General features: G+C 39.6%; 2 protein-coding genes across 8 annotated transcripts in view; one reads left to right on the plus strand and one right to left on the minus strand.

The window, feature by feature from the left end:
- Positions 1 to 27419, plus strand: part of ZSCAN25 (zinc finger and SCAN domain containing 25) — a 119221-nt gene that overhangs the window by 33408 nt on the left and 58394 nt on the right. For 3 of the 6 annotated variants that reach the window (XM_024929472.4, XM_057302721.2, XM_057302720.2), the window contains one exon: positions 21090 to 22937. The exons of 2 other annotated variants lie outside the window; for them this stretch is intronic. In XM_024929472.4, the coding sequence (XP_024785240.1) occupies positions 21090 to 21145 (56 nt within the window). In that variant the 3' untranslated portion in view covers positions 21146 to 22937. Of the gene's footprint in view, positions 1 to 2099; positions 2199 to 4679; positions 5171 to 21089; positions 22938 to 27419 lie in introns of those variants that run through there. One more of the 6 variants, XR_008626010.2, reaches the window with a different exon arrangement.
- Positions 108 to 27419, minus strand: part of CYP3A5 (cytochrome P450 family 3 subfamily A member 5) — a 32652-nt gene continuing 5340 nt past the window's right edge. The window contains exons 3-13 of one of the 2 annotated variants that reach the window (XM_003815709.5): positions 26507 to 26559; positions 24554 to 24653; positions 18935 to 19048; positions 18584 to 18672; positions 17149 to 17297; positions 15951 to 16078; positions 14799 to 14865; positions 12482 to 12642; positions 4554 to 4780; positions 2083 to 2242; positions 108 to 410 (exon numbers count right to left, since the gene is read on the minus strand). In XM_003815709.5, the coding sequence (XP_003815757.1) occupies positions 315 to 410; positions 2083 to 2242; positions 4554 to 4780; positions 12482 to 12642; positions 14799 to 14865; positions 15951 to 16078; positions 17149 to 17297; positions 18584 to 18672; positions 18935 to 19048; positions 24554 to 24653; positions 26507 to 26559 (1344 nt within the window). In that variant the 3' untranslated portion in view covers positions 108 to 314. Of the gene's footprint in view, positions 411 to 2082; positions 2243 to 4553; positions 4781 to 12481; positions 12643 to 14798; positions 14866 to 15950; positions 16079 to 17148; positions 17298 to 18583; positions 18673 to 18934; positions 19049 to 23750; positions 23856 to 24553; positions 24654 to 26506; positions 26560 to 27419 lie in introns of those variants that run through there. The other variant, XM_008968740.6, reaches the window with a different exon arrangement.

The following is a 27419-nucleotide window of genomic DNA, read 5'->3' on the forward strand; positions in this document are numbered from 1 at the left end:
TATTTATCCTCTGATGAGAGCTCAGGAGGAGTTGATAATGCTAACTAGAGGTGGGTAGAGGTAGTCCTATGAGAAGCAGAGAAGCTGAGTCTACCTATCTGTCACTTACCTGGTCACCTCCTTTATACTACATAATGCACAACACTCTACACAGACTCTGGGAGAGCTCAATGAATGTACAAAATCACCAACTACTCATGCAGTACCTTAGATTAAGCCCATCTTTATTTCAAGGTTTTATTGACTAAGTTGAAATCTCTGGTGTTCTGGGGCACAGCTTTCTTGAAGACCAAAGTAGAAGTCCTTAGAATAACTCATTCTCCACTTAGGGTTCCATCTCTTGAATCCACCTTTAGAACAATGGGTTTTTCTGGTTGAAGAAGTCCTTGCGTGTCTAATTTCAAGGGGATCTACAATAGTTAAACAAGCATATGGAGAATTAATAAATGAAGTGAAAGAAGAAAAGATGGAAGCAAAGTAGAAAGAATATGACAAAAATGCTTTGCAAGCATATAAAAACGACTCTTAACACCATGTATCTTGAATTCTTCATACTTAATCTATAAACTGGGTAAATACTGGATAGTAAAAGCACTCACCATCCATCGTTTAACAAAATATTTATGGAGCACCAACTCTGTGCCAGGCCTGAGACAAATTCTTGTGGACTCGTGTTTTTTTTTTATTTAAATCTTAAGTAAAAAGGATGAGTTTTAAAAATTAAATCCAGATTAGTAGGTATTATGGCAAACTATTTTGGAAGTGCTATATAAAGTTAAATTTTTATAGGTTAAAACTTGCAAGGTAATCCTGAGTAGCTGTTGTACAGTTTAATTATGTGGGCAGTTTTCAACTTCCAGAGACTAGTAACCCTTCCCAGTTGAACCCATCAAGTGCAATGATGGGAAATGTCTTCAGAAAGAATTATTCTTTTCTTTTTAACATCTCCTCTTGGCTTCCAAGCGTAGTGCAAACGGGGAATTTCTCAAGTTGTACAGTGTTTTGACTCATACTTCTAGCACTATTGTCACTGAGTCACCCCTTCACTGTTGGGGGAGCCACCAACAGAGTAACATTCTGATCTCAGTTCAGTGAGGGGAAAGCAAATTGCCATGGATACAAAGAAGTGCCAGCCTGAGATGCCTGAGAGCTTGCCAGGGAATATCTTCCCTGTCCCAGGTGTGCCAGAGGCCCACTTTCTCTCAGGGCTGAGCCCCCTGCCTGAATACACACATAGGAAAGCTACACAGCTGCCCTGAAGCCATAGATAAGATGGCAACCATCTCCATCCTCCTCCTCTCCCAAGCACAAAGTGTACTTAAGGAGTAGAGTTGCATATTAAATGCACCGGTCCTGGAAATAAGACTTATAGGCTATTGCTTAATATGAATCAATGACATCTGTTCTTTAACTTCTTCAGAGAAAAGATTCTAAATCTTTCTTTAAATGTATCACCTGGAACATAAGGTCAAGGAGTAAGGATAGCCCTGCTCTATGGTAGTCCTTCATATCCACCAGAAATGCCTGAAATTAGTCATTCTCCACCTTGGCTTCACGTGAGAACTAATCAGGGGTTCACCCGACAGCATGACAGAACCTAGTCACGCTCTGGGTTAATTAGTTTAGAATTTCTGAGATGTCACAGGCATCATGAATTTTTAAAGCTCCCTGGTGATTCCAATATACAGCTAGTGGTTGAGAACCACTGTCATGAGAGAGCTTCTGCAGGTTCTGGTGATGGAGAACACCATTTAAGTCACAGCCAGGTAATCATTGCACTTCATGATTGTGCAAAACACTTCTTCTTTCCAATTGACTTGAAACTGAATTTAAACTTACTCAGGTTCAAAGAGACTACACATAATCATGTCATGCTAATCTGTGTGGACTTTACATGATGTTCTTAATGCTACAGGTTTTGAAGTCCAGAACTGAAGCATCCTTAATGATCAAAGATGGATCCAAGTAGGTTCTTTGGCCCATAGAATGAATTATTAAAAGATAAACATGCATATTCTTTTAAAAAATATATACCCTTCAGTTAAAAAAATTTTTAATAAAACATACAGAAAGTGTACTGACCTGTGTTTCTTTACAAGGTTTGAAGGAGAAGTTCTGAAGGACTCTGATTAGAGCAAGTTTCATGTTCATGAGAGCAAACCTCATGCCAATGCAGTTTCTGGGTCCAGTTCCAAAAGGTGTGTATATGTAAGGATCTATGCTGTCCTTCTTCTTACTGAACCTAGTTCCATATTGGTAGATTAAATAGTTAATGAAACATAAAAACCACAGAGTTACATGTTAGGGGTTCTTACTTAAGAACAACCCCCCTCCACCTCCCAACCAGTAGTACACAGGATACTTTTGTGGGCTGGTCATTGAAATCCTGCTTTGGTTATTTCGTTATAATCATCATAACCTACAGGTCCTTTCAATTCTCCATGCCCTATAGGAGCGTTTCTTGAGATGAGATGAATATTGTTGCAAATAATATTTATCTCTAAACACTAAAATTATATTCAGGGTGGTGATATGTTCACACTATAAAAGGCACATAAGTGATAAGACTGATGGATGGAAAAGTGGATTCCTGCCTCAACTCACACTTATGTTGGTCACATGCTCATTGAGAAAGGAGAAGGAGAAAATGTCTTGTGCTATTTCAAGTTGTTATTTTTCCCTTTCCTTCTCCTGTCATCTCTTTTTTTCTAATTCCCCTCCTCCTCCTCTCTACCTTCCCCGTCCACCTTCTCCTCTGCCTCCTTCTCCTCCTCCTTCTCTTTTTCTTCTCTCCATCTCTTCCTCTCTTTCTCCCCCACACCCTTACAGGATAGTTTAAATCACATAAGTTACATGGGCATATGATGCTACCCTACTGTAGTGTCATCCCTGCTTTCCTTGATCTGTTCCATTAGGCTATAAATTCTTTGAAGATTGACCCATGTTTTATTCAAATTTGATTTCTAAATATTTGATTATAGTAAGGAAAAAATGTTGATTCGAGGAAAGTAATAATGGCATTGTTGTCATGTGTTTTTACAGGAGTCTTTATATTTTGGAGAGCATTCTGAAATATTTACAGGCTATTGCTTCAAAATAACATGATAGGAGGAGGGTGATGGTGGCATTTGGATGGGGCAGCTAACATGGATTGATGGCTGTTGGAACCAGTGATAGATATATGGAGATGCACGAAAACTATTCTATAGGCTGGTGTCGGTAACATATACTTGTGTATATGTCAAACATTCTCTAATATATATATACACACACATATACGTATATATCACATGAATTTATGGATTTATGTAAATCATATGGATTTATGGATTTATACAAATCATATGAATTTCTCCCTGCCTGGCCAAGTTCCTGACACATGGCAAGCACTATCTTTTTGGTGACTGAGTGATTCAAAGTGAAGTACAGCGAGTGGTCTCTGATTTCGTATTAGTGCAGCCACAGGAGGTGGAAGTGCTGAGCTTGCAGGAAACATAGAAGTCCTCTACTCCAGAAAACAGAGAACTTGGTCAGCTCTGACTTACTCTGTGAACAAGTATTATGTGCAGACTCCATGCTAGCACTAGGGACACCATGACCAACAAGACAAGGTTCCTCCCATCAGCAAACTTGCAGGTAGGGGCTAATGAAAGTCTAGATCCCAAGCATCCTAAATCACCAGCCAGTATCCTAAAAATTTCATTCTAAATTTTGCTTAATAATACAGTAATGGGAAAACACCAACTATATCCAGAGTGCGAACTGTGCCTAAGGCCTGACCTTGTCCCTGAATTCCCAGAAGAGCATGCTGAAGACACCTCCAAGGAGGAGTGTGTGAGATGTCTACTGAGAGTATAAGGGAGCTGGCACAGGACTGCAGCCACAGATAGGACCAGGAGGACCTGTGCTGTCTTGTGTCTTCAGTGAAGTGGCTTAAACCGTTAGGGATGAGGACTTCTCAGGACCTCAGCCTGCACTTTTATAATTACTACAGAGGAAATAACAAGTAACGTTGAAAGCAAATGGAATGTGGAAGCATGTTTTAAAGTTGCTGTTAAATTCAGAGAGCTAAAGGGCACAGCATAGAAAAAACAGAAAGGAATAAAAAGCCTATACACCTGAAATAACATCATGGTTAAATGGTTTATGGCATATGCAATATATACATATATATTTATATATATATACATATATATGTATATTTATAGTAATATAGGTCAGTGGATAGTTTCCTGTTAAATCAAGTAAGCAGCAATTCAAACCAAATAAAAAGTGATACCATTCTAATTTTTAAAAATCTATATAGGCATAGAAAAATGCCCACAGAGACATAATTGATGATCTTCGTCTTGTGCTGGGACTGTGGATGGATGTAGTTTCGTTTTTTCTAGTCTGTGGTTTGTAAAGTTTGATAATTATCACTTTTTTTGTGATAAAAAGACTTACAAGCAAATGATTGTACAACCACACGATTGTCATGTAGATTAAGAGAGGCAGAATATGCTTGAACCAGCCTGGGTCAGGGTGAGCTCCATTTCCCTGGAGACTTGTACCTTTCAGGGCGGAACTCCTCAGGCTCTGTCCAGTACTTTGGGTCATGGTGAAGAGCATAAGTTGGAATCACCACCATTGACCCTTTGGGAATGAATACCCCATTGATTTCAACATCTTTCTTGCAGGTCCTCTCAAGTCTAATAGCAACTGGGAATAATCTGAGTGTTTCATTCACCACCATGTCAAGGTACTCCATCTGTACCACGGCATCATAGGTAGGTGGTGCCTGGAAGGAAAGAAACAGAATTGGATAATCTGAGATTTTGAATTAACTCTCAACTGAGTCCATGCAGTACTATCGAAGTATTAGAAGCTCCAGAGAATAACTCATACTGGTAAATGATCATAGTATTCGTGAAGTATTTTAATAACTGGCATGTCCATTGATGTGCTCAGTGACCTACTGAGATGTGTGGAGGAGTTATGAATGTAGGAGATATTCAAGACCATCCTCACCCCAGGGACTGAAATCCTTAGCATGACCATGTAGTGGTTTTTCTTTCTCATGGGAAGAAATGTGATTAATGGGGCTATGACCATTACCACCAAATAAAATACACCAAAGTCACTATCACCTTTCAAAAAGAGGTCACACATCTGTACCAAGAAAGAAAAACAGGGAAAAGAGCAAATATCCTCTTCACACAAGGATTATTGGTTGCAGAGTCCTGCTTGGTAACTCTTTTGAGGAGTTTGAGACCAGCTTGGGCAACATGGTGAAAACCCATCTCTACAAAAAATACAAAAACTAGCTGGGTGTGGTGGCGTGTGCCTGTAGTTCCAGCTACTCAGGAGACAGAGGCGGGAGGATGGCTTGAGCCTGGGAGGCAGAGTTTGCAGTGAGCTGAGATTGCACCACTGCCCTCCAGCTTGGGTCGTAGAGTCAGACCCTGTCTCAAATAAATAAATAAATAAATAAATAAATAAATTTGCGGATAAACTTGTTCCTTTCTATCACAAATACGACAAAATAAATTTATGATTGGATGCTACCAAGGTACCCAATTTGAGTTCTAGTTAAAGTTATGAAGAGAATAGAACTCCACACTCAGCCCCATCCCCTCCTTTTGGAACAGTTTCCTAGTTGTTGCTTCAGGGCTGGACTGTAATCTTCAGGACTGGATGTAAATGTCCCTTTGTGTCTGCCTCACAGCCACACCAGGGTCAGCCCCACAGGCCAGGTCTCTTCACACTAAAAAGAATCCCAGTTTGGGCAGAAGTCTGAAAACTGTGGATGATATGTACCTAGCACTTGGTGTTATATTTGGGAGACAGTATTGTAGAGGGTTAGAGTTTAGCTCAGGAGTCAGATACCCTGGTTCCTAGCTTGACTTCTTGGCCAGTGGCTACCTGACTGGAACATGAGACAGGTGTGGGGAGAGCTGAGTCAGCCTCCATCGCGCCCCCAGGGCCAGGCTACCTCAGACCATAGCCAGACCAGAGTGAGTCCAGTCAGTATCAGCAGAACTCACTATCCAGTCTTGTGAGCAATAAATGCTTCTCATTAGATGCCACTGAGGTTTTTGGATTTTTTTTTTATACTTTAAGTTTTAGGGTACATGTACACAACGTGCAGGTTTGTTACATATGTATACCTGTGCCATCTTGGTGTGCTGCACCCATTAACTCGTCATTTAACATTCGGTATATCTCCTAATGCTATCCCTCCCCACTCCTCTCACCCCACAACAGGCCCCAGTGTGTGATATTCCCCTTCCTGTGTCCATGTGTTCTCATTGTTCAATTCCCACCTACGAGTGAGAACATACAGTGTTTGGTTTTTTGTCCTTGCCATAGTTTGCTGAGAATGATGGTTTCCAGCTTCATCCATGTCTCTACAAAGGACATGAACTCATCATTTTTTATGGCTGCATAGCATTCCATGGTGTATATGTGCCACATTTTCTTAATCCAGTCTATCGTTGTTGGACATTTGGGTTGGTTCCAAGTCTTTGCTATTGTGAATAGTGCCGCAATAAACATAAGTGTGCATGTGTCTTTATAGCAGCATGATTTATAATCCTTTGGGTATATACCCAGTAATGGGATGGCTGGGTCAAATGGTATTTCTAGTTCTGGATCCCTGAGGAATCGCCACACTGACTTCCACAATGGTTGAACTAGTTTACAGTCCCACCAACAGTGTAAAAGTGTTCCTGTTTTCTCCACATCCTCTCCAGCACCTGTTGTTTCCTGACTTTTTAATGATCGCCATTCTAACTGGCGTGAGATGGTATCTCATTGTGGTTTTGATTTGCATTTCTTTGATGGCCAGTGATGATGAGCATTTTTTCATGTGTCTGTTGGCTGCATAAATGTCTTTTGAGAAGTGTCTGTTCATATCCTTCCCCCACTTGTTGATGGGGTTGTGTTTTTTTCTTGTAAATTTGTTTGAGATCATTGTAGATTCTGGATATTAGCCCTTTGTCAGATGAGTAGGTTGCAAAAATTTTCTCCCATTCTGTAGGTTGCCTGTTCACTCTGATGGTAGTTTCTTTTGCTGTGCAGAAGCTCTTTAGTTTCATTAGATCCCATTTGTCAATTTTGGCTTTTGTTGCCATTGCTTTTGGTGTTTTAGACATGAAGTCCTTGCCCATACCTCTGTACTGAATGGTATTGCCTAGGTTTTCTTCTAGGGTTTTTATGGTTTTAGGTCTAACATGTAAGTCTTTAATCCATCTTGAATTAATTTTTGTATAAGTTGTAAGGAAGGGATCCAGTTTCAGCTTTCTACATATGGCTAGCCAGTTTTCCCAGCACCATTTATTAAATAGGGAATCCTTTCCCCATTGCTTGTTTTTGTCAGGTTTGTCAAAGATCAGATGGTTGTAGATATGTGGCATTCTTTCTCAGGGCTCTGTTCTGCTCCATTGATCAATATCTCTGTTTTGGTACCAGTACCATGCTGTTTTGGTTACTGTAGCCTTGTAGTATAGTTTGAAGTCAGGTAGCGTGATGCCTCCGGCTTTGTTCTTTTGGCTTAGGATTGACTTGGCAATGCGGGCTCTTTTTTGGTTCCATATGAACTTTAAAGTAGTTTTTTCCAATTCTGTGAAGAAAATCATTGGTAGCTTGATGGCGATGGCACTGAATCTATAAATTACCTTGGGCAGTATGGCCATTTTCATGATATTGATTCTTCCTACCCATGAGTATGGAATGTTGTTCCATTTGTTTGTATCCTCTTCTATTTCATTGAGCAGTGGTTTGTAATTCTCCTTGAAGAGGTCCTTCACATCCCTTGTAAGTTGAATTCCTAGGTATTTTATTGTCTTTGAAGCAATTGTGAATGGGAGTTCACTCATAATTTGGCTCTCTGTTTGTCTGTTATTGGTGTATAAGAATATTTGTGATTTTTGCACATTGATTTTGTATCCTGATACTTTGCTGAAGTTGCTTATCAGCTTAAGGAGATTTTGGGCTGAGACGATGGGGTTTTCTAGATATACAATCATGTCGTCTGCAAACAGGGACAATTTGACTTCCTCTTTTCCTAATTGAATACCCTTTATTTCTTTCTCTTGCCTGATTGCCCTGGCCAGAACTTCCAACACTATGTTGAATAGGAGTGGTGAGAGAGGGCATCCCTGTCTTGTGCCAGTTTTCAAAGGGAATGCTTCCAGTTTTTGTCCATTCAGTATGATATTGGCTGTGGGTTTGTCATAAATAGCTCTTATTATTTTGAGATACGTTCCATCAATACCTAATTTATTCAGAGTTTTTAGCATGAAGGGCTGTTGAATTTTGTTAAAGGCCTTTTCTGCATCTATTGAGATAATCATGTGGTTTTTGTCATTGGTTCTGTTTATATGCTGGATTATGTTTATTGATTTGCATATGTTGAACCAGCCTTGCATCCCAGGGATGAAGCCCACTTGATCATGGTGGATAAGCTTTTTGATGTGCTGCTGGATTCGGTTTGCCAGTATTTTATTGAGGATTTTTGTATCAATGTTCATCAGGGATATTGGTCTAAAATTCTCTTTTTTAGTTGTGTCTCTGCCAGGCTTTGGTATCAGGATGATGCTGGCCTCATAAAATGAGTTAGGGAGGATTCCCTATTTTTCTATTGATTGGAATAGTTTCAGAAAGAATGGTACCAGGTCCTCCTTGTACCTCTGGTAGAATTCGGCTGTGAATCCATCTGGTCCTGGACTTTTTTTGGTTGGTAAGCTATTAATTATTGCCTCTATTTCAGAACCTGTTATTGGTCTATTCAGAGATTCAACTTCTTCCTGGTTTAGTCTTGGGAGAGTGTATGTGTCGAGGAATTTATCCATTTCTTCTAGATTTTCTAGTTTATTTGCATAGAGGTGTTTATAGTATTCTCTGATGGTAGTTTGTATTTCTGTGGGATGGGTGGTGATATCCCCTTTATCATTTTTATTGCGTCTATTTGATTCTTCTCTCTTTTCTTCTTTATTAGTCTTGCTAGCATTCTATCAATTTTGTTGATCTTTTCAAAAAACCAGCTCCTGGATTCATTGATTTTTTTGAAGGGTTTTTTTGTGTCTCTGTTTCCTTCAGTTCTGCTCTGATCTTAGTTATTTCTTGCCTTCTGCTATCTTTTGAATGTGTTTGCTCCTGCTTCTCTAGTTCTTTTCATTGTGATGTTAGGGTGTCAATGTTAGATCTTTCCTGCTTTCTCTTGTAGGCATTTAGTGCTATAAATTTCCCTCTACACACTGCTTTGAATGTGTCCCAGAGATTCTGGTATGTTGTGTCTTTGTTCTTGTTGGTTTCAAAGAACATCTTTATTTCTGCCTTCATTTCGTTATGTACCCAGTAGTCATTCAGGAGCAGGTTGTTCAGTTTCCATGTAGTTGAGCGGTTTTGAGTGAGTTTCTGAATCCTGAGTTCTAGTTTGATTGCACTGTGGTCTGAGAGACAGTTTGTTATAATGTCTGTTCTTTTACATTTGCTGAGGAGTGCTTTACTTCCAACTATGTGGTTAATTTTGGAATAGGTGTGGTGTGGTGCTGAAAAGAATGTATATTCTGTTGATTTGGGGTGGAGAGTTCTGTAGATGTCTATTATGTCCACTTGGTGCAGAGCTGAGTTCAATTCCTGGATATCCTTCTTAACTTTCTGTCCTGTTGATCTGTCTAGTGTTGACAGTGGGGTGTTAAAGTCTTCCATTATTATTGTGTGGGAGTCTAACTCTCTTTGTAAGTCTCTAAAGACTTGCTTTATGAATCTGGGTGCTCCTGTATTGGATGCATATATATTTAGGATAGTTAGCTCTTCTTGTTGAATTGATCCCTTTACCATTATGTAATGGCCTTCTTTGTCTCTTTTGATCTTTGTTGGTTTAAAGCCTGTTTTATCAGAGACTAGGATTGCAACCCCTGCCTTTTTTTGTTGTCCATTTGCTTGGCAAATCTTCCTCCATCCCTTTATTTTGAGCGTATGTGTTACTTTGCACGTGAGATGGGTTTCCTGAATACAGCACACCGATGGGTCTTGACTCTATCCAGTTTGCCAGTCTGTGTCTTTTAATTGGAGCATTTAGCCCATTTACATTTAAGGTTAATATTTTTATATGTGAATTTGATCCTGTCATTATGATGTTAGCTGGTTATTTTGCTCATTAGTTGATGCAGTTTCTCCTTAGCCTCGCTGGTCTTTACAATTTGGCATGTTTTTGCAGTGGCTGGTACCAGTTGTTCCTTTCCATGTTTAGTGCTTCCTTCAGGAGCTCTTTTAGGGCAGGCCTGGTGGTGACAAAATCTCTCAGCATTTGCTTGTCTGTAAAGTATTTTATTTCTCCTTCACTTATGAAGCTTAGTTTGGCTGGAAATGAAATTCTGGGTTGAAAATCCTTTTCTTTAAGAATGTTGAATATTGGCCCCCACTCTCTACTGGCTTGTAGAGTTTCTGCCAAGAGATCCACTGTTAGTCTGATGGGTTTGTGTTTGTGGGTAACCCGACCTTTCTCTCTGGCTGCCCTTAACATTTTTTCCTTCATTTCAACTTTGGTGAATCTGACAATTATGCGTCTTGGAGTTGCTCTTCTCAAGGAATATCTTTGTGGTGTTCTCTGTATTTCCTGAATTTGAATGTTGGCCTGCCTTACTAGATTGGGGAAGTTCTCCTGGATAATATCCTGCAGAGTGTTTTCCAACTTTGTTCTATTCTCCCCGTCACTTTCAGGTACACCAATCAGACATAGATTTGGTCTTTTCACATAGTCCCATATTTCTTGGAGGCTTTGTTCCTTTCTTTTTATTCTTTTTCTTCTAAACTTCTCTTCTTGCTTCATTTCATTCATTTGATCTTCCATCACTGATACCCTTTCTTCCAGTTGATTGAATTGGCTACTGAGGCTTGTGCATTCATCACGTAGTTCTCATGCCATGGTCTTCAGCTCCATCAGGTCCTTTAAGGACTTCTCTGCATTGATTATTCTAGTTAGCCATTTGTCTAATCTTTTTTCAAGGTTTTTAACTTCTTTGCCATGGGTTCAAATTTCCTCCTTTAGCTCGGAGTAGTTTGATCGTCTGAAGCCTTCTTCTCTCAACTCGTCAAAGTCATTCTCCATCCATCTTTGTTCCATTGCTGGTGCGGAGCTGCGTTCCTTTGGAGGAGGAGAGGTGCTCTGATTTTTAGATTTTTCAGTTTTTCTGCTGTTTTTCCCTCATCTTTGTGGTTTTATCTACCTTTGGTCTTTGATGATGGTGATGTACAGATGGGTTTTGGTGTGGATGTCCTTTCTGTTTGTTAGTTTTCCTTCTGACAGTCAGGATCCTCAGCTGCAGGTCTGTTGGAGTTTGCCGGAGGTCCACTCCAGACCCTGTTTGCCTGGGTATCAGGAGTGGAGGCTGCAGAACAGCAGATATTGGTGACCCGCAAATGCTGCTGCCTGATCATTCCTCTGGAAGTTTTGTCTCAGAGGAGTACCCGGCCGTGTGAGGTGTCAGTCTGCCCCTACTGGGGGGTGCCTCCCAGTTAGGCTGCTCGGGTCAGGGACCCACTTGAGGAGGCAGTCTGTCTGTTCTCAGATCTCCAGCTGTGTCCTGGGAGAACCACTACTCTCTTCAAAGCTGTCAGACAGGGACATTTAAGTCTGCAGAGGTTTCTGCTGCCTTTTGGTTGGCTATGCTCTGCCCCTAGAGGTGGAGTCTACAGAGGCAGGCAGACCTCCTTGAGCTGCAGTGGGCTTCACCCAGTTTGAGCTTCCTGGCAGCTTTGTTTACCTACTCAAGCCTTAGCAATGGCGGGCGCCCCTCCCCCAGCCTCGCTGCTGCCTTGCAGTTCGATCTCAGACTGCTGTGCTAGCAATGAGTGAGGCTCCATGGGCGTAGGACCCTCCGAGCCATGCGAGGGATATAATCTCCTGGTGTGCCTTTTGCTAAGACCATCAGAAAAGCGCAGTATTAGGGTGGGAGTGACCTGATTTTCCAGGTGCTGTCCGTCACCCCTAGGAAAGGGAATTCCCTGACCCCTTGCACTTCCCAGGTGAGGTGATGCCTTGCCCTGCTTTGGCTCAGGCTGGGTGCACTGCACCCACTGTCCTGCACCCACTCTCCAACAATCCCCATTGAGATGCACCTGGTACCTCAGTTGGAAATGCAGAAATCGTTCATCTTCTGGGTTGCTCACGCTGGGAGCTGTAGACTGGAGCTGTTCCTGTTTGGCCATCTTCTCGCCACACTCCTTTTTTTTTTTTTTTTTACTTAGCATTATTGTGATAACAGTAAACAGATGAACCAGGGCCAGCAATATTGTACAAAGATCTTATGCTTCTGCCAGTAGCAACCATTCTCTATGTTTCTCCCTTTGTTTTTCTCCTCAGAGGCTTCCTACATTATGTCAGTGAAGGAATCAGTGATTATGCTTTTTATAAAAATTCTCCTGGGGAGTGGTGAGGAGGCATTTTTGCTAAGGCTTCACCTCTTCCCTTCATCTTCAGGGGTCATCCCCTCACCTTATTGGGCAAAACTGCATCAATCTCCTTTTGCAGTTTCTGCTGGACATCAGGGTGAGTGGCCAGTTCATATAAAGTGAAGGAAAGAACACTGCTGGTGGTTTCATAGCCAGCAAAAATGAAGATTATTGACTGGGCTGCGAGCTCCAGATCAGACAGAGCTGAAAGGAGAGGAAAGACATTTTAGGTAAATCAGGTCAACGTACAACATCACAGCTTAGATGAAATCTAAGTGAAGCTCTCCAATCCCAAGAAGAAAAAATGGAAAAGCAATTCAGAGTCACACTGGGAGTGGTTTTCATTCTGATATGTATCTTACACAGGGCCAGGATGACGCAAAATCATTTTAATCCAGGTTTTCCCAAGGTCTACATGATTGTGGGCCATACACTCCTCATCATGGCATCCCAGCACCAGCACTGCTGTAATTTCCAGAGAGAGCATTTCTGTCTTACATACTCAGTGTTATGGGTGTGTGCCTTGAATGATCCTAAAAGTACTTTATCTGTAAGTAAATATGGGGTAGGCTTTTCCCCAAGAAAAATTTGATTTTCTACAATAGAGCTTGACAAACTTTGAGAGAATTCCAATATAGCTTGACAAACTTTGAGAGAATTTGCAATATTTAGGACCTTTTCTCTATATATGTTTGAGGGAACTTAAAGGACCAATACTGAGCTACAGATCACCTCTTGCTACTCAAAGTGTGTTTCATGGACCAGCAGCACCAGCCGCATCTGGGAGCTTATTAGAAATGCAGAATCTCAAACCCCACCATCGAACTACTGAATCAAAATCCAAACTTGCAGGAGATATGGTGATTTGTGTGCACAACCTCACTTAAGCAGCATGGATTACATCTTTGACAGGCATCAGGCAATACAAGATCTAGGGTACAGTTCTCAGAATGGACTATCTCAGGATGTACAAGACAGCAGAGATAGACAAAAAGCCAGAAGCGTGGTGATTGACTGTAGTCTGATGAATGGCATTAAAATAGCAGAAGTTCTTATGATTACAGGTTGGCCTCCCTCTTGATATTTCTCCTGAGAGAAGCTCACGATGGTCCATCACTAGTCTGTTTGGTCAGGACTGGATTAGGACCTTTAGAGACCTGGAGCACAGAAATAAATATGGTGCCTGCAGCAATCATGTAACTCACAACCAAACACAATATGAAATGAGTGTGAGAAAGGTCTACAGAGTTCTGATTTATCAGTGAATATTTCTGTATGCTGCTGTGGGTAAATTCAACCAACCAATTATTTTACTCAGTTACATTGAACCCCATTATACTGAGTTGAAATTGAACTGTAATTTTAAAGTTGGGAGCTCTGCTGTCCAATCTGGTAGCCACTATCCACATGTGGCTATTTAAATTCAAATTTTATTCAATTAAAATTAAATACTCTTAAAAATTGTTCTTCAGTGGCATTGGCCACATGTCCAGTACTCAATAGCCATATGTGTCTAGTGATTTCTATATGAAACAGTGAAATAATAGACTATTTTCTTTATCACAGCAAGTTTTGTTGAGATAGATAGATGATTAATTGATAAATTGTAGGCAGATAGATGATTGACAGATAGATAGACAGACAGAAGTAGATGTAGACATGGACATGTTTAAAGTGGTATACTGGAGTCTGCTGAGTCCTGCTCTCTAGAACCAATTGTTAAATATTCAAAAATTTTGTGAGATGGTTGCCAAATCTTGGTAGCTTGAAATTGACCATGGTTATCATTTTGCCACTGTCTTAGTAATAATGGTTTTGGTCAAAACCATCCATGGGTCATAAAACTAGTAGATACAAGACTGAAGATTGAAGTAGATTTACATGGTATCAGAGGTGTCCCCCATTAGTTACTTATGCATTTCAAAGGGAAAAATAAAACTTTGCAGTAGATTAACCTTGCAAACACACTTTCAAGTACTGACAGTTAAAATCACCCTTACTGGGATAGTGTGCCTCCTGATCGGTATGTTTGATGTAAATTTCCAAGTAGAGGTTCTCACTTGGTGGATCTGGAGGAGGCTGAGAACTGGCATTTGATCTCATGTAGGTGATCCACAAACCACTGACTGTCCTCCAAGCATTCTAGGTTTGCTTAGGGTTGCCCTTTCAGCCTGGAACATGGCTATACCTGTGGGCTTCTGGAAAGTGCCTCCAGCTACCATTTATAACATCTAAATGTGTGTTGTTCTGCTATGTGGCAAAAATTCTCATCTTCCTGGAATACTTCCTGCACATTTTCAGAACAAGGCCCTCCCTCTTAGTGTCCCCGCCAGTAGCCCTCAGAAGCACTCCTTGGTTACCTTTGTGGGACTCAGTTTCTTTCGAATTCTGGGAGTCAATCATCAGCTGAAGGAAATCTAGTCGGTGCTAGAAGCAAAAGGAGAGATTTCTTTGGCAGAAAGTGACTCGGGAAGTCAGAAGTAAATCAAAAGTGCAGTCCTCAACCTCCCTTCTTGACTTCCCTCCCTCAACCTCCCTATGGCTTCTTGAAGACGTGTTACCTGAGTCACCAGTGAACAAAAACATTCATCTAAATCCTTGGAAAGCAGGATGTTTTCCTGAAACAAATCTAGCTATCATGTCCAATTGCTTTTTCGCCTTTGCCCTCCCTGTTTCTCATCTTCTCTGTCTTTTGGATACAGCTTTCTGGCCAAAGAGTTGCCGGTTCCATCTCTGGTCATAACTGCTTACCCAGGAAGAAGTACTGGATCTTTTATTCTTCTACCTTTTTCTTCAGCAGTGTCCGTATAGATTAATCTCCTGACATTTCCAGAACTCATCAGCAGCTTTTTTGGGGGAGCATTTTCAAATATTCCAATATTCTCAAACTCTATATAATCTTCAGTGACAGCTGGGTTACCTGGTCCTGTCTCCCTGACCTGCAGACATCCTTCGGCTGGCCTCTAGGGCTCGTGAAGGCAAAGCTGAGTTAGCCAGCCTTGCAACCTCAATTCTCAGAGAAGACCCCTGTTCACTCCAGGCTGTGAAACACTCACATTTACCACACACTACATGTCAGCAGTCGGCAGGTAGCCTCATAGGACCTTTAATTGCAGAATATGTAAAATAAGAGTCTTGGACTTAAAATGATTCTTTACCAATCTGTGATACGAGGAAAGCACAATACCAGTAAAATATATTTTCAAACAGGAAACTTTATCCTTTGACAATTTATTGAAGGGAAGAGAAGTGGTAAAATTTTATCTCAATACTGTTTATATCATGACATACTAATTGTTGTGCCTGATTTCAAGTTTTAAATGCTATCTCTCTGACTCATTCTCATCTCCTTCCCCAATCTCCTTCTTTATTTCTACCAAATGACTTCTCTTGTTCTAAACATAAGTTCTCTGTCTTTATTTTTAAAAATACAGATACATGCTCTATCATGTGTATAAAATCTAAATTTATCAAAACCTAAACATCGTCATTTAACCACCATCAGATTTTACCTTTTGTTTGTCGTTGAGGCGACTTTTCTTCATTCTGTTTACAGATTTACTTAAAAAATTTATGGTATCTTTTGGAAACAGAGAGACATTTAATGCTTCAAAAACTGGGGTAAGGAATGGAAAGAGTACTGTGGGAAAAACAAAACAAACAAAAGGAAATCATTGAAAATGCAAGCTTTACCTGGAGCAATTATAATTTTCTCTACCAGTAATAAGAATAAGAACATCATGATTCTCAACTGGAACCCATTCCTTTTATCATGTTTGCCCTTCTTTCAGGCCGGCGACTGAGCAAGGGCAGGTCTATACATAGGAAACACCACTACAGCAGTGAGATCAATGGCACCTTCTGAGTCTTTGGAGTGACCAAAGGAATAGAATTAAATTCCCTGACCTCTTAGCCTTTATCTATTGGACTAGAGTTTTTGGATTAATGTAGACCATAATCTGCTGCTTAACTTAATCATGCTGTTCAGGAAATGATAGTCAAGATAGAAGTAACACAGCATATATACATCAACTTCCATGGAATAAAACTAGAAATCAATAAGGGAAAGAAATTTGGGAAACTCATACATTTGTGGAAGTTAAACAATACAGTTTTAAGTGACCAGTGAGTCAAAGCAGAAATCAAAAGGGCAACAAGAAATTGTTTTGAGATGAACAAAAAGAAGGCATGATGTACCAAAACACAGGATGTAGCCAAACCAGTGCTCAGAGGGAAATTTATAGCTGTAATATCTAAATTTAAAAGAAGAAAATATCTCAAATTGATTATAATTATTTACACCACAAAACACTAAAAGAAGAAGAGCAAATGAAACCTAAAGCCAGCAAAAGAAAGAAAATAACAGACTAAAATAAACTCATGAAATAGAGAATAAAAAACAACAGAGAAAAATCAATGATATTATTTCTATGAAGTGTCCAGAATAGGCAAATCTATAGTGGCAGAAAGTTGATTATTGGATGCTTAGGGCAATGAGGTTTGTGGTGGGGTGTTGACAGCTAAAGTGTGTGAGGGCTCTAGATTGACAAAAACATTTTAGTTTACAATAGTAATGGTCATACATATTTTTGATTATCTTAAAAACAATGGAATTGTACCTTTTAAGTGGATGAATTATATGATATGTGAATTATATGTCAAGAAAGCAGTTATTTTTAAAAAGAGAGAAAGAAATAATAGCCCACATACTTATTGAGAGAAATAATGGATCTAAGAAACCAAATTTTAGGAACTTCTTAGTGCTCTCCACAAAGGGGTCTTGTGGATTGTTGAGAGAGTCGATGTTCACTCCAAATGATGTGCCAGTAATCACATCCATGCTGTAGGCCCCAAAGATGCTGAGTGGAGAAAGATATGGAAAATTAAAATCAGCACCTCTTACCGTCCTTCCACTATACATGCAGCAAGAAACCCACATATCCAGTCAAGACACATAAAGAGCCACAGACTTTCAGAACTATCTGCTGAATCATCTTCCATCTACTTCCTCAGAAGGTGGTTATCCGGTGCCAGTGATGGAGCTGGCCCTATGCTGGGGGTGATGGAGACACCAAGCTGAGTTAGACTCACCTCTGAGGTCAAGGAGCCCAGTCATAGGAAGACAGAGACCCATTATCAGACAACTACAGTAGCATGTGTTGAGTGTGGATGATATAAGATATGTAAGCTCTGTGCTTCAGCAGAACAAGAGTAGAATAATTAACTCTTCCTAGTGGATTCAAGAAAGGTGGCGTTGTCTGACTACAGACTCTATGCCCAGAGCCAATTCCTCTTCAACACTTTACAAAACAGTAACACCCTGTTCTGAGTTCCTAGAAATATCATCCTTTATTCTCTACACTCCCTGCTAATGCTCTGGAAAACTCCACTATCCCCAGCTCCTCTGACCTGAAGTTGCCCTGAGAGCAGAGTCATTTTTGTAAGATGTGACAATCAAGAATGTTCTGGTTAAAAAAAATAGATCTCTCCAACATTGATTTGGAGAACCCAAAACTGAGTGACCACATGTCCCAAGTCTGAACAGGACAGGCTCAGATTACACCTGTCGTTCCTGCATAATTGAAGCACATACCAGTGTAGACAGCAAATAATAGGCTTGCTCTACACATAGCATTTCTAGCACCCTTTCTTTTTTGAGATTGGAGGAAAAGGAAGTAGTGGGAAGGTTTAATAGTTCATAGTTTGCTGATATTCTCAGAAAAACCATGAAGGGATTGAAATTGTTCCAAGTTCCCCGTTGTAACTTTCCCATCTTACCCAATGCAAGGCAACAAGTACCAAATGCTTGCTTACCCACAGTTCCATATCCACTACACTCAAAACTTTGATACGATCATGTTTTTTAAATTTCTAAAGTATGTATTTAATCTCCCAGAATATTTATGGTGACAAGTTAACAGATAAGTAAATCCTGGCTCCTGTGCACAGGAGAGAAGGCCCTTTTCCCTTGCTGACTTGCCGCCTCATGGGAGCCACTCCCTCTTAGGTGGCTCTTTGGAGTTGCAGCGCTGCCCTGCTTTTGTCTGGTCACTGGAGTAACCCAACAGTGCGACTGTCGACTCCATGGCAGGCAGCTGGAAGGGCTCATGACAGCTCAGAACCCCATGGCTGTGCTCCTACTTACTCTTTCAAGGTGACAGGCTTGCCTTTCTCTGCTTCCCGCCTCAAGTTTCTCACCAATACATCTCCATACTGGGCAATGATGGGGAACATCTAAGCACAAAACAGATCAGTACCTGTAGTTAAATGTGCAGACTCAAGTCCCAGAAGGATATGGCTTTCTCCAGCATGGAGCAGTAAGTGACATTTTGTAATGAATTTTGTGATGTCTTTTCTGTACATAAAGATAAAAGACCATTTTTAGGAAGCTCGAACTCAGTGGACTACCCCTTGGAAACGGACTGTGATCTTACTTTCTACCTGTCCCCAGATTCATTCTTTACATTTCTAATTAAAACTCATCTTATTTTCATACCTCCTTGAGTTTTCCGCTGGTGAAGGTTGGAGACAGCAATGACCGTATTCTCTTCCATTCTTCATCCTCAGCTAAAGAGATGGCACTTTTCATAAATCCCACTGGGCCTAAAGACTAGAGTTCAACAGAAACATTTTGTCTCACATTAGTTGTGGTGATCTTCATGGTTGCACAAAATATATTGAAGAGGCATCCTTATTTAACAAATATTTATTGACTGTATATGATATTATGGCAAGCCATATTCAAGATGCTCAATGGAGATCCTAGATGCCTAGCCTCTTCTGAGTGTATATGGGGCAGGGGTGGGAGTGGGGAGACCCAGCCATCTGGTGTGGTCTCCTGCCTCTATATCTCAGTCTCCTTTTAATTGCAAATGCTCCAGGTGGTAGGGAACTGTTCTTCCAGTGGAATAGACAGGAACAAGACCTAGCCCTTCCCCAGGAGTGTGCAGAGTAGAAAAGGATTGGTGACAGATGGGCAGACTGTATATTGCCGCAGACCAGCTCTGTCTTTAATACACCTACAGCATGGGCAACTTGAAAAAGGGATGCCATGATGTGGTGATTTTTTTTTTGAAAAGTAGGTAATACTTAAAGACTAGAAACCTGTTTTGAAGGAATAATGCAATTTCCTTGAAAATTCTTTTCTCTTAATTTTTTATTCCATAAATAGAAGGAAAAAGAAAGGGATAATTATTTTTCCCAACTTGGGGCTGGACTATCAAGCCAGCATGCTTGGAACTTTCTCTTATCTTCCACAACTATGTTTTGTTTTAAAATGTGTACTTCCAGCTGTCATGATAAAATCTCAATAAACTAGGAAGAGAGAGAGACAGTTCCTTCATTTGATAAAGATAATCTGTAAAAAAATCATTCAGTTAAATCACATTTAATGATGAAGGACTGAATGGTTTTTCCAAGATCAAGAAGAACTAAAAAATGCCCACTCTCAACATTCTTACTAAAGAGCATACCTGATATCTTAATACACTAGACAAGAAAAAGAAATAAAAGGCATACAGATTGGAAAGGAAATAATAGAATTGTCTCTATTTTCAGGTGACATAATTGTCAATGTATAAAATGTCAAGGAATATACAAAAAAATTTCTAGAACGAATAGGTAAGTTCTGCAAGGCTATAGGATACAAGATCAACAAACAAAATTATTCACATTTCTATGTAACAATAATCAATATCTGAAAATACAAGAAAAACAGTATCATTTACAGTTACTCCAACAAAAATGAAATATTTCTGGTGTAAATCTAACAAAAGATGTACAGGACCTCTATGCTGAAAACTATAAAATGTTGAGGAAAGTAATAAAAGCTAAAGAAATGGAGAGGCATACTATATTCACAGAATGAAAGGCTGAACATAGTAAAGATACAGATTATACCCAAATCGTTCTATTGGTTTAATTCAAGCTTGTCCAACTTGTGGCCTGCAGGCCTCATGCAGTCCAGGATGGCTTTGAATGCAGCCCAGTACAAATGTGGAAACTTTCTTAAAACATTTTGAGTTTTTTTGCAATTTTTTTGGTAATTTTGTAATTTGACTATGTGATTCTCAAGTGTGAACTTCGTAGACAACAATGGAATGGAAAGGGGTAATCAGAGTATGTCACATCCACAAATAATGGACTAGTATCCATAATTTGCATTATAATTGCAAACAGTTCAGCAAGAAGAAATTAAAAGCCATTAAAATTAACTAACAAAATAAAGAGCGAGAGGACGCTATTGCAATGCCACGTGAAGTGAATTGTGACAAAGAATTCAAGTGTGTATTCTGGACAAGGCAGAGCGCTGCTGTACACCAGACACTGTCGCCATTTGTACGCATGTGTGGCTTCAGTTTTATGGTGGTGTGCGACTTCCAGTGTGTTATCTTCTAATCACGGACAGTTGAATTGACATTATCAGGTATTAGGTGTGTTTGTGGCAACTTGGCAAGTAAAACCCAGCAATTATCAATAATATTTCAACCTACCTTTGTAGATGATAGGTGTTTAATATTATTTAGAAGACATGTAAGTATTCTTATTTGATTGTTAAACCTTGCTTTCTGTTCTTTCTATTTTCCTATCTGTTAATTTCCATAATAAAAGTAAATATAGTTGCTTATCTATTATAATGCTTTTAATTCCAGAATGGCTTCCACAATGTCTTAAAAAGAAAACCCTAAAAAACAAAAATTATGGATGAAGGAAGATTGTTCAATGAAAAGTGGACAAATGACTTTTTCTTGTTGAGGCAAATAGCGAAGCACTCTGCTTAATTTCTACGGAATTTGTGCCAGTTTTCAAAGACTACAATTTGAAGAGGCATTATATGCAAAAACATGCTGACAAATTTGGTGTGTATGTGTTGTAAGGACAAAATAGCAGAACTGGAAAAAAGTCTGTCTTTTCAACAAAAAAGATTTTTAAAAAAGTTACAACTCGAACTCAATTGTAAGGTAAAACCTAGTTATGTGGTAGCAAATTTAATAGCAAAAAAATCAAAACCATTTACTGATGGTGAGTTTATTAAGCAATGTCTGGAAGATGTGGTAGATATTATTTGCCTTGAGAAACTGATATTTCTAAAATCAGTTTGTCTCACCAGACTATAGCCAGGAGAATTGGAGAAATTGGGAAATCTATTGAAAGACGTTTGGAGAGTAAAACTGCTAATTTAAAATTTTATGCTTTGGTAATGGATGAAGGCACTGACACTACAGATATGGCACAACTTGCTATTTTTATTAGAGGTATTGATGATGAATATAATGTCACTGAAGAAATCGAAATGTCACCATGCCATTAAAAGACACAACTAAATCAAGAGATTTATATGAAGCAGTGAAAAATATGTTAAAGCAATTTTCTTTGTCCTTTGTAAACATATGTGATATAGCTACAGATGGTGCCCTGGCGATGGTAGGTAAAAGAGAGGGACTTGTACAATTAATAGATGATGCAGTTGCCACACAAAACTCACATTTGATGAAGTATTATTGCATAATACATCAAGAAAATCCATGTGCACAAGCTTTAAAAGTAGATAACGTCATGCAAATTGTCATCAAGGCTGTAAATTTCACAAGGGCCCAGGAATTGAATCATCGCTAGTTTCAGGAATTCCTTAAAAGTATGGATGCTGACTCTAGCAAGTCATTCACTTTTTAGAAGTAAGATGGTTAAGTCAAGGCAAAATGTAAAGATTTTACGCTTTGTGATGTGAAATCAAGCTGTTTATGGTATCAAACAAAATTGGTGCCAGAACTTGACAATGAAAACTGGCTTACAGATTTAGCATTTTTAGTGGGTTTGACGGCCCATTTAAGTGAGTTAAACCTGTGTCTTCAAGGTGAAAACCAACTTAACAATACAATGTTTCAAACCATAACAGCATTCCATATGAAACTGAAATTATGGCAAGCTCAAATTAAGGCAAACAATTTTATGCATTTCGACATGTTGGCTAAACATGGTCCTGTGAACAGCCAAAAATACGCAGCCTTGCTTTTCAATTTGATACAGGAATTTGAAAACAGGTATTTCAAGATTTCTGAAAAAATCATCAATATTTTGGTATATTTGCAACTCCATTTTCAGTCGACATATATATGTTACCTGGCAATTTTGAAATGGAATGCCTAGAGCTGCAATCTGATGTTCAACTTACAGAAAAATTTGATTTTGCCTCTTTACTGGACTTTTGTAAGACCTGTCTTCCCAATGACAAATATCCCTTGCTTCACAATCACACCTTGTTCATGTCATTGCTTTTTGGCAGCACTTACATTTGTGAGCTACTATTTTCAAGGATGAAGAACACGAAGAGTAAAATTAGAACCAAAATATCTGATGAGCACCTTGAGAACTCACTGAGAATTGCAACTACTTCCATCAAGCCAGATACTGATGGATTAGTTTCTCAAAAACAATGTCAAGTACCCCACTAGTTTTATATTGTTCTCTTTTCTTTTATAATAAAAAATATCAAAAAAGTAGTGAAGTTTAGCTAGATATGTACATTTTCTGTATCAGTGATTGCAAACTTGGGACCTGTTCAATGATTTTGAAAGACCCTCTGAATGGGGCAGTGCATAATTAGGATTATTATGCAAGGACATTTTTGCTTATCTGTGGTGGTAGATATATAATGAAAACTATACACAGACCATTTGTGTGTGTGTGTGTGTGTGTGTGAGTGTATTTTATGTGTGGCCCACGACACTTCTTCTTCCACTGTGGCCCAGGGAAGCCAAAAGATTGGACACCTCTGCTTTAATTCTTATCAAAATTATGGCAGGTTTGTTTGTAGACACTTACAAGCTTATTCTGAATTTTTATGGAAAGGCAAGGGACAAGAAAAGCTAAAACCATTCTGAAAATATAAATCAATAAAGTGGAAAGAATTGCCCTATATGATGTTAAGAGTTACTGTACAGCTACTAGAGTCACCACAGTGTGGTATTAGTGGAGGAGTAAACAATAAGAAATAGATTCACAAAATATACTCAGCTGAGTTTTGACAATATGCCTACCTTTCCAAAATGGTGTTGGAACATTTGGACAGCCATAGTCCACAGAAAATGAATCTTGATCTAAATCTCATAACTTATGCAAATATTAACACAAAATGGGTAATAGAGTTACATTTTGTAAAGTGTTAAACTGTATAACTCTTAGAAAAAGCAATGTAGGAAGGAGGGCTAAGCAAAGGATTTTCTGACTTAACACCAAAAGAACAATCCATAAAAGGAAATATTAATACATTGGCCTCCTCAAATAAATAGAAGTTTGCTCTGATATAGAACCTGTCAGAGAAAAAGACAAACTCCATGTTGTGACTGTAGGACAGCAGGAGGGAGCCACATGGTGACGGAATGGGTCTGCATCTTGACGGTGCTGGTCGTTGCACAAATCTACGAATGTGAAAAATTGCTTAGAACTACCCACACACATAAACACACACAAACAAGGGCATGTAAAACTAGTGAAATCTGAAAAGCTCTGTAAACTATATCAAAGTCAATTTCCTGTACTATAGTATTAGGTTGGTGCAAAAGTTATTGCAGTTTGCCGGTTTTTGTTGTTGTTGTTGTTGTTTTTTGAGATGGAGTCTCATTGTGTTGCCCAGACTGGAGTATAATGGCGTGATCTCGGCCCACTGCAACCTCCGCCTCCCAGGTTCAAGCGATTCTCCTGTCTCAGACTACTGAGTAGCTGGGACTACAGGCGCATGCCACCACACGCAGCTAATTTTTGTAGTTTTAGTAGAGATGGGGTTTCACCATGTTGGTCAGGCTGGTCTCGAACTCCTGACCTCGTGATCCACCTGCCTCGGCCTCCCAAAGTGCTGGGATTACAGGCATGAGCCATTATGCCCAGCCTGTAGTTTGCCATTTTAACTTTTGCACCAACCTGATAATATGAATATACTAGATATATATTGCAGTATACAAGATTGCAAGATGTTACCACTGGGCGGGACAGGATGAAGAGTACATGGAACCTTCCTGTACATTTTTTAGGTAACTTTCTGTGAATATATGTTTTTTTCAAAATAAAAATTTAATCAGTGGATCAATCGTTATTTAAATTTCAAAAAATGGATGCTTACCCTTCGATTTGTGAAGACAGAATAACATTCTTTCACTAGCACTGTTCTGATCATGTCGGGATCTGTGATGGCCAGCACAGGGAGTTGACCATCATACATTCTGTGTGGGGACAACGGAGCTGATTAAACTTCACTAGCCCGATTCTGCAGCTGGAGCCACACCCAGGAAGCCAGACTTTGATCATTATGTTATGTAATCCATACCCCTAGTTGTACGACACACAGCAACCTTAGGTTCTAGTTCATTAGGGTGTGACACACAGCAAGAGTCTGACACAGGAGCCACCCAAGTCTTCATGTGATGAAGGGTAATGTGGTCCAAACAGGGAAGAGATATTGAAAGACAAAAGAGCTCTTTAAAGAGATTATGGTTAGAAATGACAGTAGAGCATTCGTTAAGCTGGGTGGTGCATACGTGGGTATCTCCTATGCCACTCTCCATAATGTTTTATATGTTTAAAATACTTCATTATCAAAAAGAATATTAGATCAGTGAAAAATTGAAGGCAGGTAAATCATCAAATGCTCACAAGGACTAAATGCTGCAAGGGCAGTTGGTGTGGGGCCCATGGACATCTAGAGCTGTGTCATCTGTCTACTAAGTCATGTTGCCTGTATGGGCCATGCCAGCTCCACAGCACTCCACAGCCAGCGCTGTGGATTCTGAGGACTTGAGGGGAGAAGATGAAGAAGTACAAAGAGGCAAAGCTTTCTCCCACTTGCCTCTAGTGAACAAACACACCACTGCACCTCATCCACTGCTCTCACCAAACCTCTAGCCCCTCTGACAGGGAACAGCTGCTGCAATTGGCTGAGACCACCTTATAAAATCACAGTCCATCAGCCCACCAGGGAACACAATGGTTTAATAATATTCAGCATCTCTTCTTCAAAGTAAGTGCAATGGTATAAACCAATAAATATTTGTATATCCTTCTATTAAAAAGTTTTGGCTTAAATTTAAACAACAAAGCAGAACAAAAAATTCCATACTTGCAGAGAAAGTTTAAAAAAGTGGAGCATAAGTGGTTTCCCAATCTGTTTCTCTATTATCTCTCAACCCTTCTTTCAAAAGCACATGTTAAATTCAGTCTAAATGAAGGACTTTTGGCTTTTAATTGAAAGTGAATCGATGTGGGAAGGAGATGATGCCATGAATTTATGAGCACATATTAGAAGGGTCTGAGACAATGCATGTGATAAAAGGGCACCTAAGGAAGAAAAAAAGAAGAGGGGAATAGGCAGACACTGGACAGAAGGCGATGCTGGGAGTCCCTGGGCCACCAAAACCTGCAGAAAAGTGGTAACCACAATGCTCCCAGCCTAGTTCAGACTGAAGACCTCGATACCTGGTGACACATGGGATCCTTGGTAGGACAAGCCTCGAAAAGTTTTACAATAGCGAGTGTGAACTTTATCAGAACCAAAGTGACATCACTAATTGTTTTTTAACCCTGACAAATAAATCCCAAGAAGGCTATGAAGAGAGGATTCTTATGCTTGTGTTTCTGGAAACAAAACTATTACAAAAGTCTCTACAAAAACCACAACTTTGCACAAAGGCTATTTCAACTTTACACAAAAATATTTCTGCAAGGACACCTGTCCAGCAACTGCCTGTCCAACCTTGGTGTGGCATCACCCTTGTTATTGATCTTTGTAGCTAACAATAATTATCTCAAAACAGTTATGAGATTCTTCTCATATTTTCTATGGAGCATCTTTGTCTTGTTTACCTCCCTGAATTTGCACATAGTTTATAACGGCAAGCAGATTCCCATTGCAATATTCTACTCCCAAGTAATTATCCTCTTCTTTCAGAGAACCTCTCTCTGTTTGTATTTAGGTTGACAAGAGCTTCATCCCATGAAGACCTGGGCAGAGACTATCCTGCAGTGGGGTAACCTCCTCACAGTAGCAGGTCTATCCAATGGAGGTTTCCAGAATACTCACCCCCACATTTTCCCATACTTTTTATAGCACTCTGTGTCAAATTTCCAGAGACCCTGGGAGAGGAAACAAAATACAAGTTGATTATTATTTTAAATAGAATAAACCCTACCTCTAATTGGGGCTGAAAACAGTTGCGTCCAATGAAATCAGGCCTGCTATCTTTCACTGGCAGTTGAAGGAAGCTATTCAGAGATGTCTTAAGGGAAAGGCAAGAAAACAGAGAATATATTTGAAGTGGGGAATTTAAAGTCACTCTTGAATTTTCTCTAAGTACTGAAGGACTCACCCTTGTCTATGACCAGTAAGTAACTCCTTGTCTTTCTGATGTATTTTTGCTTTTTCTTTTATTCTCTCTAAAGTCTCCTAACCCCGTGAATGATCACCTGCAAGGGCAGGGGTGAAACTGAGGTGAGGAAAAGTGAGTGTCTGCAGGGAATGCACAATTTTTTAATCTCCTCCATCAGTATCCTTTTCATTTATCTCATGTGCTCTCTCTAGAATTCTAGCAGAATTAGAAAGTTAAAGAAACCAGGAACCTCTTTTAGTCTTGCAGATTTAGATAAGTCTAAGGCATGTTGTTGAGTGAGAAAGTGAGTGAGTGAATGAGAAAGTAGACTTCCTTTCCAGTTTTCTAGCTTAACACAGAAAAGGTGGAGAAATGCCACCTCTACACGTCACACCCAGCAAATTACAATGCGTGCTCTGAGCTTTCACTTCTGAAACATAAGAACAAACCTTCCTGTTGCTAAGATTCAGCTGTGATGTTTTAACCATGCAAAAGAAGGTCCCAGAAATGTTGATCTACTACAAGAGTTGATCTGGGAAAGATGAAGAAGAAATTACTGCTTTTATCGAGGGTAAAATTGTGTAGAATTCTCAGATAGTAATCAGACAACAGAGGCTTCAGTTGTGA

This window comes from Pan paniscus, chromosome 6 (assembly GCF_029289425.2).
Source record: "Pan paniscus chromosome 6, NHGRI_mPanPan1-v2.0_pri, whole genome shotgun sequence".
NCBI classification, from domain to species: Eukaryota; Metazoa; Chordata; class Mammalia; order Primates; family Hominidae; genus Pan; species Pan paniscus.